We start from the raw sequence: 16446 nt of genomic DNA, 5'->3' as shown, positions 1-16446 counted from the left end.
TACCTGACTATCCCTCTGGCCATTTTGGGAATTATTTATTTCGTTATTTACAACCACTCACATTACATTCGGGAAATAAACCAGAGAAAGCTTTCATGTACTACGGTTTAACACGAACACACACAGACACACGCGCTCGTACACACGATAATAACTTAACATCATACAGCACAACGAGTTAATACGCAAACAAACAAAAAAAGTTACGAAAGAATAATAAGTAAGGAAAGAGTACACAAAACGATCCGAAATGGCAATCCAGCACTACATCGATGTACAGGTGGCTTGTAGTGTTTGAGTGGTAGCTCAAGTTGTTTTTCTTGGAAGTTTCTATTTGAGTAGTGCCGTTGTGTCATGATCAGCACTACTGAGCTTATTCGCTGTTGTGTAATATTCAGGTCCTATGCTGTTTTCTTTCAACGCGCACAGGAATGCTCAGTGTACGTGTGTGTGTGTTTAGCGGAGGGGTTTCTTCAGGGCCTCATCCACCTCCTCCTCGGGACACAGGGCGTGCCACTGGGCCACGGGACGTCTTGGATTGGCCAGCATGTCTGACCAATGGCGGAGGCCCACCCCTGAGGCGCCGAAGCCGATCCAAACCTTCCCGATGGCGTCGTTGCTGCCCAGCTTGTCGTAATCGTACACCGTGATCAACACTTGGACTTTCTGCAAGAGGAAAGGGAAGAGTGGAAAAAGCGTCAAGTTAAAAAATGTATATATAGGCAGGTGAAATCAAAATACCACCACATGTAGTACTGTGTTGTTCAACACACAGGAAAACCTGTCATAACGACCCCAAGATGTCTTCCTTGCGGGACGTTTGGTGTACAGACCTGTATTTGGCCAAAGGGGATCTCGAAGCTGAAGCTTTCGTTGAAGTAGGGGTTCAGAGTGTTCTGTTTGACCGTCGTCTTCTTCTTCTTCAGCCGCTTGCCTTGGTGCTGCAGCACCACTTTAACGAAGGGATCTGGAGGAATGTCAGTTACAGAGGTCAAACAGAGGTCAAACAGAGGGTGAGCCGGGATGAAGAACATCTGAGGACACATGATTGTGCAGTAGATTCATGTGTGGTGTCTGCAACTCTGTAATGTTGCCCAGTGGTTCATGTTGAGTTACTTCAACAACATTTCGGCAACCAGATGTCATTAACAGGTCACAACTGGCTAATATTGGTTAGGAGAGTGTAAAGTCACAGCATGGCTGGTATTAACTAGTTGAGTGTAAAGTCACAGCATGGCTGGTATTAACTAGTTGAGTGTAAAGCCACAGCATGGCTGGTATTAACTAGTTGAGTGTAAAGTCACAGCATGGCTGGTATTAACTAGTTGAGTGTAAAGCCACAGCATGGCTGGTATTAACTAGTTGAGTGTAAAGCCACAGCATGACTGGTATTAACTAGTTGAGTGTAAAGCCACAGCATGACTGGTATTAACTAGTTGAGTGTAAAGTCACAGCATGGCTGGTATTAACTAGTTGAGTGTAAAGCCACAGCATGACTGGTATTAACTAGTTGGGTATAAAGCCACAGCATGGCTGGTATTAACTAGTTGAGTGTAAAGCCACAGCATGGCTGGTATTTACTAGTTGAGTGTAAAGCCACAGCATGGCTGGTATTAACTAGTTGAGTGTAAAGCCACAGCATGGCTGGTATTAACTAGTTGAGTGTAAAGCCACAGCATGGCTGGTATTAACTAGTTGAGTGTAAAGCCACAGCATGGCTGGTATTAACTAGTTGAGTGTAAAGCCACAGCATGGCTGGTATTAACTAGTTGAGTGTAAAGCCACAGCATGGCTGGTATTAACTAGTTGAGTGTAAAGCCACAGCATGGCTGGTATTAACTAGTTGAGTGTAAAGCCACAGCATGGCTGGTATTAACTAGTTGAGTGTAAAGCCACAGCATGGCTGGTATTAACTAGTTGAGTGTAAAGCCATAGCATGGCTGGTATTAACTAGTTGAGTGTAAAGCCACAGCATGGCTGGTATTAACTAGTTGAGTGTAAAGCCACAGCATGGCTGGTATTAACTAGTTGAGTGTAAAGCCACAGCATGGCTGGTATTAACTAGTTGAGTGTAAAGCCACAGCATGGCTGGTATTAACTAGTTGAGTGTAAAGCCACAGCATGGCTGGTATTAACTAGTTGAGTGTAAAGCCACAGCATGGCTGGTATTAACTAGTTGAGTGTAAAGCCACAGCATGGCTGGTATTAACTAGTTGAGTGTAAAGCCACAGCATGGCTGGTATTAACTAGTTGAGTGTAAAGCCACAGCATGGCTGGTATTAACTAGTTGAGTGTAAAGCCACAGCATGGCTGGTATTGGGTAGGAGAGTGTAAAGCCACAGCATGGCTGGTATTAACTAGTTGAGTGTAAAGCCACAGCATGGCTGGTATTAACTAGTTGAGTGTAAAGCCACAGCATGGCTGGTATTGGGTAGGAGAGTGTAAAGCCACAGCATGGCTGGTATTGGGTAGGAGAGTGTAAAGCCACAGCATGGCTGGTATTGGGTAGGAGAGTGTAAAGCCACAGCATGGCTGGTATTGGGTAGGAGAGTGTAAAGCCACAGCATGGCTGGTATTGGGTAGGAGAGTGTAAAGCCACAGCATGGCTGGTATTGGGTAGGAGAGTGTAAGGACTAATAGAAGGTCACCTGACAAGCCTCCACAGTCCATCGCCTTCAGGTGCTTGGCCTCCATGATGTTGATGGTCAATTTACCGGCCGTGGGGACGTAGCGCAGAGAGATACAGATGTCCCCTAGCTTCTCTACCTGTGTGACCAGACAAACACACACAGGCACGAAGACAGAAAGATGTATTAAAACAGGCAGTTCGATACAGTTTGATGTGCACAGACAGACACATACAGGTAGATGTAGAGAAAACATGCATCCAAAACCCAGACAGACTGTAATACATCCTTCCTCACCTCCTCTTTCTCTCCTCCAACCAGATCCCTCCATTCGTGGAGTGGCTGAGCCAGGTCCACACTGTTCATGGGGATGGAGATCTGCCCAATCACGTCGTGTTTACCAAAGCGATCAAAGTCAAAGACCTGCAGGACCAGAGTCTGACCGCCCAGCTCCTGGTAGGGGATCTGTGGAGGGACACACAGAACAGGGAGGAGACGGTCAGGACCGAGCGTTCTCGACTACAGAAACCTCAGTACTGTAAGAGCTTTTCTAAGGGTTATACCTGTACACATGAATGAGTACCACATCTCTCTATCGCCATCTGTTCTCCAGCACCACAGACTGACCTTGAAGATGAAGGTCTCATTGAACACGGGGCATAGGTTCTTGCGCTGGACTTTGGTCTCAAACTTCTTCTTCTTGTCTGGCAGCATGTATACCTTGACATAGGGGTCTGAGGTGCCGCCCATGTCCATGGCTGCCAGGTTTTCAGCCTGCAGGATGCCCACGATCAGCTGGAAGAGGGGGCAGAGAGGGGGAAAAGGTCAGAGGTAAGCAATGGCCAACAAAATATTTTTAACAACGTCCCTAAGAACGCAGTGATGATTTAGGCGGATTTAGGCCGGGATTCAATCCATATAGGACTATTGCGATAACATACCTGAGATTTGACCAAACACAAACGTAACACTTCAAAACAATGGCACAGCACTTCGTCCCAAAAATGATTTTGGAGTGCTTCTGCAGTACACATCTCATTTGTCACATATATGCAATGTTACCCGGGATTCAATTCAAGCCGCATAATAGCGCAGTGCACTTAAACTGACTTTTAAATGTAAGAGTGGCTTAGCGGATAGAAAATGTCCCCTCTAAAGGCCACAGCTTAATGCTGAGCCGTGAAGAGGAAAAGGTCATAAGTCACTGAAGACACAAATAAGAGGTCAGAGGTTAAAGCTGAGATCTGAGCAGAGGTCAGAGACTCTTTATAGACGTGTCATTAGTCAGACACTTCACATCAAGGAGGTCAAATGTCAGGGAGGACAAGACACACATGCACACAAACACACACACCTGGTTGTCAGTGAAGTTGTAGTCCAGGGTGAACTCCAGTTTTCCGAAATTCTCTTTTTCCTCCTCCTCTCCTTCCTTACCCTCTCCTTCCTTAATGACAGAGAACATCATATCAATCATTTATCACAGGTATCATTACACAGTCACTGCATTAGTCTCTCCCTTCACACAGTTACTGACGCTACATCTGGAAATCACTTCAGATCATTTCAAAACCAGTTGCAAATGAGGTACTTGAACCCATTACACCACCCACTATATTGCCCTCCCTCCCTCCCTCTGTCTCCTCTCACCTTGCCCTCCTCTCCTTCTCCGGCTCCCTCCTTCTTTCTTCTGCCTCGGCCTCCTTTCCTCTCGCGCACTTTCTTGGGCTTCTTGCCCTTGTTGATGCACTTCTTCCAGATACAGAAACAAAGACAGGCCACCAGAGCCAGCACCACCACCACTATGGCTCCTATTGCCCACATGGGCACTGGAGGAGAGACAAACATAGGCCTTATGTAGCCTTGTGACATACATAATACAACATACATATAACATACATAAAATACTTATGTAGCCTTTATGACATCTATTATACAACATACTGTACATAGGCCTTATGTAGGGTTATGACGTGTACAATGAGTGTACAAAACATTAAGGACACCTTCCTAATATTGAGTTCCACCCACCCCCTTTTGCCCTGAGAACAGCTTCAATACGTCAGGGGCATGGACTCTACAAGGCGTCGACAGCGTTCCACAGGGATGCTGGCCCATGTTGACTCCAATGCTTCCCACGGTTGTGTCAAATTGGCCGGATGTCTTTTGGGTGGTGGACCATTGTCGATACACACGGGAAACTGTTAAGTGTGGAAAAATCCAGCAGCATTGCAGTTCTTGACACAAACTGTTGCACCTGGCACCTACTACCATACCCTGTTCAAAGGCACTTAAATATTTTGTCTTGCCCATTCCCCCTCTGAATGGCACACATACACAATCCAATGTCTCAATTGTCTGAAAGCTTCAAAAAATATATTTTCTAACTTGTCTCCTCCCCTTAATCTACACTGGTTGAAGTGGATTTAACAAGTTACATTAATAAGGGATCGTGGCTTTTTTTTTCTCTCTCCAAACATTACAAACAACAGTCAGGGGAATACAGACTATACATTATATAAAGACTTTATAAAACAAACATTCTAAGGGATCCTAGCTGTCACCTGGATTCACCTGGTCGGTGTATGTCATGGAAAGTGTCCTTAATGTTTTGTACACATAGTGTATAACACGACATGCATAAGCCTCGTGTCGGCCTTATGCCATGGAATAATAACATCTGACATGTTATTGTGAGGAGGGATGGAAAAGGAGAGCACAAGCAATGGGAAAACAATATGAACTTACTTTTGAGTTTATGATCTGGGATAAGTGGAGGAAAAGCAGGGGATGGAATGAAAGAGAAGAGATGACGAGAGGACATTTTGTGAAACAGAATTACACACACAGAATTAGCAATGAGTGTGTGTGTGTGTGTGTGTGTGTGTGTGTGTGTGTGTGTGTGTGTGTGTGTGTGTGTGTGTGTGTGTGTGTGTGTGTGGTGTGCGTGCTCATTGTGTCCAGGGCTCACTTGGCATGTGGGTGAGTTCGTTGAAGAACTTGCTCTTCATGTTCTTGAACTGGTGATCAGAGTGGTGGGTGGAGGGAGGGGCGGGGCCTGGGGGCGGCTCTTCTCTCTCCTCAGCCGCCCGACGAGCCCGCGCTTGCACACTGGCCAATCGCATCGCAGCTCAACTAAACGGCAGAGGAGACAAAAGAGCAATCATTAAGAGCTGTGTAAGAAGTATTTTAATATGCCATGAATTTTAAACATCCTGGTAGGTAAAGTCGACTAGATAGGTTAACCAACTCAGTGGCCTTGTGGTTCGAGTGTCTGCCCTGAGACTAGAAGTTCTTAAATGGTTCTTCCTCAGCTCTTAAGGTTCCTTGGAGAACCTTTTCCCGTTAGAGAACCTTTGAGTTAAGTGTGGGGTCCTTGACCTGGCATCTACGGTTCTTCAAAATTCTAAAAGGTTCTTGAAATGTGTGGAAGCCTGCAGATGTGTCCCATTCACAGGAAATTGGCCAGTGCTAACTGTTTATTTTCCAATGTAACATTTCTAGTGTTGATTCAAGAGTTAAATTAGCACTCATTGGTATAAAGGAACCTCAGTGTTGGTATTTTTATCATATTTCCCAGAATGCTCTATTGCAGGTAAATTCTTGCATGAACATTGATTCATTAATTAATCTCATGCTACTCAAATATAAATAACATACATTTTTCTAAATTATTCCAATCTGTTACTTGGATTTATTTCACTTGTACCTGAATTGATTGTTCCAGTTCAGATGTTTAAACTCACCTCATATCTTAGTCTTCCCAACCGTGGCAGTCATTCTGAATGCAGGTTATGGGTGATTTTTTTCACTAAATGTTGGATGTCCCTACTCTCACTTTGCCACAGGATTGAAAATGAATGAATGAATGCAACAACCATGTCTCTGTCACCAGCAAACAAAGTTGTAGGTGGTACTATAAAACTCAAATTAACTGGAAAGGCACCCTGGGAAATATGCAAATAAGGCTTAAACCCTACAGCAGGGCTATTAAATTGCGGTCCTGGGGGTTCAAAACATTTCTGGTTTAGGATTTTTGTATGATTCTTCAAACAACGATCCCATTCGTGGATCTCTAGAGATCCTAAAATGGTTACCCTATGAAATTGCTCTCAATAACTTTATTTGGTTCCAACTTGCACCTTTATTTTAAAGAATGTACCCTGCTGAGTCATACCATTTTCCCCAAAACATGGTAAGTATTAAGTGAGTCAATGCACCTTTTGCTTGACACTCAGCTTTAAAGAGACAGATTGGTAGGTAAAGCCCTGTGACAGAAAAGCGCCAACTTAACCAATTGCTTAATCAGCATTATTCTGTGAGTTTGGTGGACATAAGAAAGACAATAAAAATTGAGCTAATGTGTTCAGTCAACAAACTTTGCTAACAGTAAGCTGAATGTATAAAAACTTGTTGAGTCAAAATACAAATTCATGTTTGTCTTCCCTGTAAAAAAGCCAATTTAGCTTAACCAGAATTATTTTGTGAATTGGGTGGACTTCAGAAGGACAAGAAATGTAGCTAATGTGTGAACGTTTGTTCACTCTACAAACTTTTCCCGAAGTGAGCTGAATTTAAAAAGGCTTGGGTAAATTTATGCCCAAAGTTTGTGCACTCACAATCCTACTGCAGCTGGGCTCCTTAGAATTCTACGTTGTATCAACAAACTGCTCGAAGTGACCTGAATTTGAACAAGCTTGTTAGGTAAGATTACAAATGTTTGCTTAAAACCACGGCCATTGTTATATTTCCCAGCATGCTCTATTGCAGGTTGATTTTCAGAATTGTTTCAATAAAAATATATTTTTTTGCATGTACATTAATTGGTTGATTACACAAACATAAATAAGATACATTTTCTAATCTAATTCAATCTGTTAGTAGTTGGACATTTTGCTCCTGTCACTGAGCTGTCTGTTCCAGTGTATATGATCTAGGTAGTCTCACTAATCAATCTTCCTTACAGTCATTCTCAATGCAGGCTGCAGGTGAATAAAAGTTCCAATTGCTGGATATCCTCACTCTGGATTCCAATAGGAATTACACATCACTTTGCAAGTCAGCATTGAGGTTTGAATCAACGTAAAATTGTAAGGCAACCAGCTGCAATAGGATTGTGAGATTGCTCAACAGAATGGCAATGACGTTGATTCAACGTACAACTGGAAGGCAATCGGCTCTCGTGTTTGTCCCTTCATTTAAAACAAAGCCTCAAGGGATAAGGCTTTGCCTCGGCTTCCAATCTGTCTCCCTCTAGCTCTCTTTCTATCTCTCTCTCCTACTTTGTGTGCGTATGTACTGACATGTCTGTGCAACTGATAGATACACACACGCACACATCTGGAATGTCTACATATTAATGGGTTTAAATGTATGTAGATTGTAAAGTATTTTTGTCTGCAATGTCTTTGTTTTTCATTGTGTCAGACCCCACCCAGTAAGACCAGCTTTCGCCATTGGCTTCAGCTAATGGAGATCGTAAATAAAATAAAATCTGTCTGTCTGTCTGTCTGTCTGTCTGTCTGTCTGTCTGTCTGTCTGTCTGTCTGTCTCTCTCTATGATTGTTTTTGTCTGCTTTCCCCTTTCTCGCACCCTATAATCCAGTTCATCAATATGTCTCTCTCTATATGTCTATTTTTCCTCTGTTTCCTCACAATCGCTCTCCCTTTACTTCCTAGACACTCTCTCAACCCCTCCGATACTAAACTTCCTACTCATCCCTCTCTCCCTGACTCTTCTCAATCCCACTCGCCTCTTGAGACTTTCTTCCCCCATCATCACCCCCTGCCTCCCTCTCACTCCACCCCTTCCTCTTGTCAGTTAATCTCTCTATCTACCGCATCGCTCTCGTCCCGTCTGTGTCCGGTATCCCCTCCCTCCTCACCCGCTGCCTCCCGCTCCCCAACCCTTTCTCTATCTCTCTCCTCCCTTCCATATCCCCCTATGTCGTTCTCCCTCCCTCCTTCCTCTCTTGTTTCATAGTGTCCATCACTAATCCCCCAGACTCCATCACAGGCTGGCTGTTGACACACACATGCATGCACATGCACATTCACATACACGCACACACACACATACTAACATGCAAACAAGACCAGCTTTGTTACATATGCATATGAATACCTCCCTGCAAGGCTGCATTATGCCACACACACACTGCGACCCTCCAACATCTGCTGTCCTCCTCTCACTGTGCACAGACACGTAACAGGATTAATTGCCAAAGGTAATCCCCAAATCCCAGAGCTTAACTAAATTAGGGACAGGTCAGTTCGCTCTCTGCTCCCGTTCCTGTCCTATCCCCTACTATCCCTTATCCACCCTAAGCCACTACCATTAACCCCCACAACATTACCTGCTGTCACACAGACAGATCCCACCTAGTTATCCATACCAATAATCACATTTCCATAACAATATCTGATTTGTGGCTTGTCAAATCAACCCGTTAAATCCCAACAGATAGAGTGAACGGCGCAGGATTAGTAAGCACAGCTATGTGATGGTGAGTGAGGGGAGGCAAACATAAGAGGTTATAGACTTCTGGCTAATAGGCTTGTGACTTTACCAGTCAAGATCACATACAGTGCCTTGCGAAAGTGTTCGGCCCCCTTGAACTTTGTGACCTTTTGCCACATTTCAGGCTTCAAACATAAAGATATAAAACTGTATTTTTTTGTGAAGAATCAACAACAAGTGGGACACAATCATGAAGTGGAACGACATTTATTGGATATTTCAAACTTTTTTAACAAATCAAAAACTGAAAAATTGGGCGTGCAAAATTATTCAGCCCCCTTAAGTTAATACTTTGTAGCGCCACCTTTTGGTGCGATTACAGCTGTAAGTCGCTTGGGGTATGTCTCTATCAGTTTTGCACATCGAGAGACTGACATTTTTTCCCATTCCTCCTTGCAAAACAGCTCGAGCTCAGTGAGGTTGGATGGAGAGCATTTGTGAACAGCAGTTTTCAGTTCTTTCCACATATTCTCGATTGGATTCAGGTCTGGACTTTGACTTGGCCATTCTAACACCTGGATATGTTTATTTTTGAACCATTCCATTGTAGATTTTGCTTTATGTTTTGCATCATTGTCTTGTTGGAAGACAAATCTCCGTCCCAGTCTCAGGTCTTTTGCAGACTCCATCAGGTTTTCTTCCAGAATGGTCCTGTATTTGGCTCCATCCATCTTCCCATCAATTTTAACCATCTTCCCTGTCCCTGCTGAAGAAAAGCAGGCCCAAACCATGATGCTGCCACCACCATGTTTGACAGTGGGGATGGTGTGTTCAGGGTGATGAGCTGTGTTGCTTTTACGCCAAACATAACGTTTTGCATTGTTGCCAAAAAGTTCAATTTTGGTTTCATCTGACCAGAGCACCTTCTTCCACATGTTTGGTGTGTCTCCCAGGTGGCTTGTGGCAATCTTTAAACAGCACTTTTTATGGATATCTTTAAGAAATGGCTTTCTTCTTGCCACTCTTCCATAAAGGCCAGATTTGTGCAATATACGACTGATTGTTGTCCTTTGGACAGAGTCTCCCACCTCAGCTGTAGATCTCTGCAGTTCATCCAGAGTGATCATGGGCCTCTTGGCTGCATCTCTGATCAGTCTTCTCCTTGTATGAGCTGAAAGTTTAGAGGGACGGCCAGGTCTTGGTAGATTTGCAGTGGTCTAATACTCCTTCCATTTCAATATTATCGCTTGCACAGTGCTCCTTGGGATGTTTAAAGCTTGGGAAATCTTTTTGTATCCAAATCCGGATTTAAACTTCTTCACAACAGTATCTCGGACCTGCCTGGTGTGTTCCTTGTTCTTCATGATGCTCTCTGCACTTTTAACGGACCTCTGAGACTATCACAGTGCAGGTGCATTTATACGGAGACTTGATTACACACAGGTGGATTGTATTTATCATCATTAGTCATTTAGGTCAACATTGGATCATTCAGAGATCCTCACTGAACATCTGGAGAGAGTTTGCTGCACTGAAAGTAAAGGGCCTGAATAATTTTGCACGGCCAATTTTTCAGTTTTTGATTTGTTAAAAAAGTTTGAAATATCCAATAAATGTCGTTCCACTTCATGATTGTGTCCCACTTGTTGTTGATTCTTCACAAAAAAATACAGTTTTATATCTTTATGTTTGAAGCCTGAAATGTGGCAAAAGGTTGCAAAGTTCAAGGGGGCCGAATACTTTCGCAAGGCACTGTACATACGCGCACGCACGCTAACACACACACACAAGCACACGCACAGTGCGGGTGAGACGGAGGCTAGCTTGGTTGAGTAGCATAGGGTCGGCCACCACTTCTCACTCATGGTACGTTCCCTTAAGCTGGTCATGGTGGCTGAATGCAGGGATTCAGGGCAGGGCCTTACTGATTAGATACTGGTTAACAGGTAGATAGATCACTGTGTCAGTGATTAGGGTTTTCATGCCTGACTGACCACTCTGTTGGAGGCTTCTTTTTTCGCTTCCAGTCTTGGATAAATTCACTGTTATTCCAAGGGTTTTATGGTCACACAATAGTATAAGCCTTTGGATTGATTTGTGCTGGCCAAGGTCATTGGAATAGGCCTAGCTAAACATGCTACTGGTTGATTCTATTGGGCCATTGGCAGTTAAAGTTATTCTGCAATGAAGTCCAGATAAAATAATCTCCTTAAGAATTTGGATGGATGAACTCATGTTGGAAAGTGCCTATCTAGATTCAGTTACAAATTTGCAGTTCGCAAAGGTCAGGGATGCGAGGACTTTTTTAAATAACTAGGCAAGTCAGTTAAGAACAAATTCTTATTTACAATGACTACCTACCCCGGCCAAACCCGAACGGCGCTGGGCCAATTGTGCGACCCCCTATGGGACTCTCAAACACAGCTGGTTGTGATACAGCCAGGTGAACGGAACTCCGTATGTGTGGTTCCCACCGTGAAGCATGGACGAGGAGGTGTGATGGTGACACTGTGGGTGATTTATTCAGAATTCAAGGTACACTAACCAGCATGGCTACCACAACATTCTGCAGCGATACTCCATCCCATCTGGTTTGTGCTTAGTGGGACGATCATTTGTTTTTCAACAGGACAATGACCCAACACACCTCCAGGCTGTGTAAGGGCTATTTGACCAAGAAGGAAAGTGATGGAGTGCTGCATCAGATGACCTGGCCTCCACACTCACCTGACCTCAACCCGATTGAGAGGGCTTGGGATGAGTTGGACCGCAGAGTAAAGGAAAAGCATATGCTCAGCATATGTGGGAACTCCTTCAAGTGTTGGAGAAGCATTCCAGGTGAAGCTGGTTGACAGAATGCCAAGAGTGCGCAAAGCTGTCATCAAGGCAAAGGGTGGCTTCTTTATTTTATTTGTTTAAGAATTTTTTGCTTACTACATGAATCAATACGTGTTATTTCATAGTTTTGATGTCTTCACTATTATTCTACTGTGTAGATAATAGTAAAAATAAAGAAAAACCCTTGAATGGGTAGGTGTGTCCAAACTTTTGACTGGTACTGTATAAAACCCTTGGAATAACATAAAAATCGATCAAATAACAGAACAAAAATATAAACGCAACATGGACAGTGTTGATCCCATGTTTCATGAGCTGAAATAAAATATCCCAGACGCACAAAAAGCTTTTCTCTCAAATTTTGTGCACAAATTTGTTTACATCCCTGTTAGAAAACATTTCTCCTTTGCAAAGATAATCCAACCACCTGTGGCATATCAAGAAGCTGATTAAACAGCATGATCATTACACAGGTGCACCTTGTGCTGGGGGGACAATAAAAGGCCACTCTAAAATGTGGAGTTTGTCACACAACATGATGCCACAGATGTCTCAAGCTTTAAGGGAGTGTGCAATTGGCACTGAATTGGAATTGAATGTTCATTTCTATACCGTAGGCCGCCTCTAACGTCGCTTTAGAGAATTTTGCAGTACGTCCAACCTGCCTCACAACCGCACACTCCATGGATGGCATCGTGAAAGACGAATGGTTTTCTGACGTCAACATTGTGAACAGAGTGCCCCATGGTAACAGTGGGTTTAATTGTATGGGCAGGCATAAGTTACAGGCAATGAACACAACTGCATATTGATGGCAATTTGAATGCAGAGAGATACCGTGATGAAATCCTGAGGCCCATTGTTGTGCCATTCATCCGCCGCCATCACCTCACGTTTCAGCATGATAATGTCGCAAGGATCTGTATACAATTCCTGGAAGCTGAAAATGTCCTGCATACTCACCAGACATGTCACCCGTTGAGCATGTTTGGGATGCTCTGGATCACCGTGTACGATAGCTTGTTCCAGTTCCCGCCAATATCCAGCAACTTCGCACAGCTATTGAAGAGGAGTGGGGACAACATTCCACAGGCCACAATCAACAGCCTGATCAACTCTATGCGAAGGAAACGTGTCGCGCTGCATGAGGCAAATGTTGGTCACACCAGATACTGATTGGTGTTCTTCTGATCCACACCCCTAACTATTTTTAAGGTATCTGTGACCAACAGATGCATATCTGTATTCCCAGTCATGTGAAATCCATAGATTATGGCCTAATGAATTTATTTAAATTGACTGATTTCCTTACATGAACTTTAACTCAGTAAAATCTTTGAAACTGTTGCATGTTGCGCTTATATTTTGGTTCTGTATATATACAATAATTGTGCATTTCCTGTGACCAATACCTGTGACAGTTCCCTCCTTACTTGTCCCAACATCAGTATTCCATTCCCAATCGATCCTAGCCTTAAAGACGTCCTCCATTGATTTTTTTTTTTTACTTTTGAAAAGTACACACACTAAAAGAAAAAAAAACAACATGTTTTGAGCAAAATAGTGTTTCTTAGACACAACTGAAAACTTCAAGGAGTACGGGCATTCAAGGTTTGATTTGGTTTGATGGGAAGTTGTGATGTCATCGTCTTCCCCCCTTGCTTGAGGAACAATAGAGGAGCAATAGAGAACAAAAGAGGAAAGGCCCACCCCCTCAACTTGTGCCATGTCATATGACTTACCTGAACCATCTATTGAGATGTGCCTTTTGTTAAGTACATTGAGTGGTAAATTAGCTGAAAAGGAGACTGGAGTAGGACTTCAAGTAAAGCAGGTGTGAAACGATTTGACAAGGAGAAAGGATTTACAACTGAATCCAGGCCGGAACTTTCCAACATGAGTTCATCAACTCAAATTCTAGAGTGTCCATCACAAAATGAGACCTTGACCATCTGAAATGTTTCTGACTTCCTCTGGAAAACATGTCGGGTAACCAGATTGCCAAGAACCATTTATCTGCCTTCTATGTTTATATCCTGAACAACAAGAGTATGTAGGAAACAATCATGGCACACATCATCATCACACCTGTCTGTTTTGTGGGTTAGACACCAGGAAGATCATGTAGGCCAGTGTTTCCCAATCCTGGTCCTGGGGATCCTAAGCGGTGCACATTTTAGTTTTTGCCCTAGCACTCACTACACAGTGACCTGATTCAAATAATCAAAACTTAATTATGAGTTGATTATATGAACCAGGTGTTAGGACAAAAACACAAATGTGCACCCCTTGGGGTCCCCAGGACCACGATTGGGAAACACTTCAGAAGGCCTATGCTGGGCTATCTGTTACAGGTGGTAATATCCTAAAACCAATCCCAAACTGATTCCTCACCCCAAATAATAGGCACATATTGACACCATTCTGCAGACCTGAAAGAATTGGATGGCTATCAGGGATATGGTTAGCCCTCAGGTAACCTGGTCCCCAAACTACTGAAAGCTGCTATTGTTTACACCCACCCACCTGTCTTTAAAGAAATACACATATTTTACCAGGCAAGTCAGTTGAGAACCAGTTGAGATAGCCATCCAATTCTTACAATGACAGCCTACTGAGGAATAGTGGGTTAACTTGAGGGGAAGAACGACAGATTTTTTTTATCTCGTCCGCGCGGGGATTCGATCCGGCAACCTCTCGGTTATACTGGCCCAACGTCCTAACCACTAGGCTACCTGCCGCCCCAAAACTGTAGGGGGAGGGGCTAGTTTTGGGATTGGTGATTTGGCTCATATTTCCATGGGAGCACAGACCAGACACAATGCAAAACAAGTAGGTACATACGTGGGAACTGAGGACAGAGTAGCGCGCTAGCGGTGGTAAAGAGATGACAGGAGAGGTGAACAGCTGGCAGGGGGATTTTGAGAGGGTTCAAGGCTTAGTAGCTATGTGGTGCTTATGGCTCTCTCTATTGTACGAGTCAGTAAAAAAAAAGGAAGTTGACCATCTGAGACTGGAGTGCACTGTCTCATCTTCATCATCACCATTGTCATCGTCGTCAAGCCTGCCTTGTGCAATGCGCATGCATGGTGCACACTGTAGCCAACATCAAAGATGTACATCTCCTCCAATTTGATACTTTTTACTCCACTAACAGATACAACTACGGGATTTAACGGCTTACCAAGCAAACATGGCACAAGACACAAATGTACCAGTCCAAAATTGTTAAAACCCTAAATAAGCGCCAACTTCGATATTTCATATGTGCTGGTTGTCACGCACGCAGGGAGCTTTGGAGGGGAGGGAGGGGTGGACATTAGACATGTGCACACACAGAAAATCAGAGGTGAGGTAGCTACAGTAAAATAGTTGTTTTTCACCTAATGAAAGTAAACGGATAAAAATACATTATCAATCCAATTAAATAAGTGTCGCCAACTTTGGACCAGCGAAAACGGCAAAGCACTTTATGGGTAAAAGCTTGGATAGGCGATGGCTCAGAATATGGAATAGAATGTGAATGGTAGGCTACTCTCTCAAGTATTAATTCAAAGCAGCAATAGCGTATGTCAGTTAACAAATATGTTAATCAGATATGGCAAATATTGTGCCCATCAACCGGTAACACTGGACGTCCCATTCACCATAACCGCTCGCTAGCAGATTTACCGAGCATAGCACAAGGGTTTGAATGACCTCTAGGCCGTCTAATTATACACTTTTAAAATGCAGTGTGGAGTATAGGCTACCCCATGAACATACACCAACAGAACTCACCCGATTGCAATCCCCAATTTAAACCCAAACGTCTTCCTTTTGTTAACGATGAATTATGGACTCCGTGTTGAAAGAACTGTTGCGCGGCGCACCACCCCCTCCCCCAGTCGCGTTCTCCCTCCCCCTGTCCGTTAATCTTCCTTAATATCGCTGTGCCAACTACTTATCATCCACTTTATAAACCATTGGTCACTCGCTCTCGAAACGCATGTGAAACACCAAAACCCGACATCACTCAAATTAATCTTTCCATCCCCATCTGTTTGGCTATCATTTCTCTCGTGCAATGCCTGTAAAAAAAACTATCCACTGCTGTGAAAGAGATAACTACTTTGAAGGCCATTTGTCAGTCTGGGCTTTTTTTCCCACTTTGGTCTATTGTCATCCTGTGTTATGGTTCATCTTCAGACTGTGGGAGGGGAGCCAGTGAATACCGTAAAAAGCCCAACTTATTGATACACAATTTCAAAGGATGTCTTCTATCATGTATATATTTAAATTGTATTACGCATGTAACATACGTTTCCACAGACCACCATTTGATCGAGAAAATGTGGCTCTCATTTCACTCCGTTATGGCCCTACAGTTGACGGTTGTTTTATGGGCCACGCATTAAGGCACCGTGACAAGATACGGTAATGGCGCCACTCTGTGTTCATCAGAGGTAGTGTCCGTTAAACCTCAAGTCAGCCTTTCCCCATTTTATGACCCTCGAAGTCACTGTTGGCCTACAATTGTCAGTA

At 43.6% G+C, this 16446-nt stretch overlaps 1 protein-coding gene across 3 annotated transcripts; it reads right to left on the bottom strand.

Annotated features, from left to right (window-relative positions):
- Nucleotides 1–15790, bottom strand: LOC139420943 (synaptotagmin Va). Of its 3 annotated transcripts, XM_071171368.1 has the most exons (10): nt 15703–15790; nt 5596–5759; nt 5373–5387; nt 4275–4453; nt 3982–4071; nt 3255–3422; nt 2925–3092; nt 2649–2766; nt 834–967; nt 1–666 (listed from the first exon to the last, which is right to left on the bottom strand). In XM_071171368.1, exons 2-10 carry the CDS (start codon nt 5747–5749, stop codon nt 457–459), a joined length of 1236 nt encoding a protein of 411 aa, XP_071027469.1. In that variant the 5' UTR covers nt 5750–5759; nt 15703–15790; the 3' UTR covers nt 1–456. The 3 variants fall into 3 exon arrangements, with proteins under 3 accessions (XP_071027469.1, XP_071027470.1, XP_071027471.1); XM_071171369.1 differs by lacking the exon at nt 5373–5387; XM_071171370.1 differs by lacking the exons at nt 5373–5387; nt 5596–5759; nt 15703–15790 and adding an exon at nt 4656–4740.
- Nucleotides 15791–16446: the final 656 nt, after the last annotated feature.

The sequence above is a fragment of the Oncorhynchus clarkii genome, chromosome 12, assembly GCF_045791955.1.
Source record: "Oncorhynchus clarkii lewisi isolate Uvic-CL-2024 chromosome 12, UVic_Ocla_1.0, whole genome shotgun sequence".
In the NCBI taxonomy this organism is placed as follows: domain Eukaryota; kingdom Metazoa; phylum Chordata; class Actinopteri; order Salmoniformes; family Salmonidae; genus Oncorhynchus; species Oncorhynchus clarkii.
The sequence above is the reverse complement of the archived record's forward strand: the minus strand, read 5'-3'. Positions and strand labels throughout refer to the sequence as shown.

Coding starts and splice junctions, on each gene's coding strand:
- LOC139420943 (XM_071171368.1), bottom strand. CDS start 5,749: ATGCGATTGGCCAGTGTGCAAGCGCGGGCTCGTCGGGCGGCTGAGGAG. Junction 3,093..3,254: donor ATGAGACCTTCATCTTCAAG/GTCAGTCTGTGG, acceptor GTCCCTCCACAG/ATCCCCTACCAGGAGCTGGG. Junction 2,767..2,924: donor TTGGAGGAGAGAAAGAGGAG/GTGAGGAAGGAT, acceptor CTGGTCACACAG/GTAGAGAAGCTAGGGGACAT.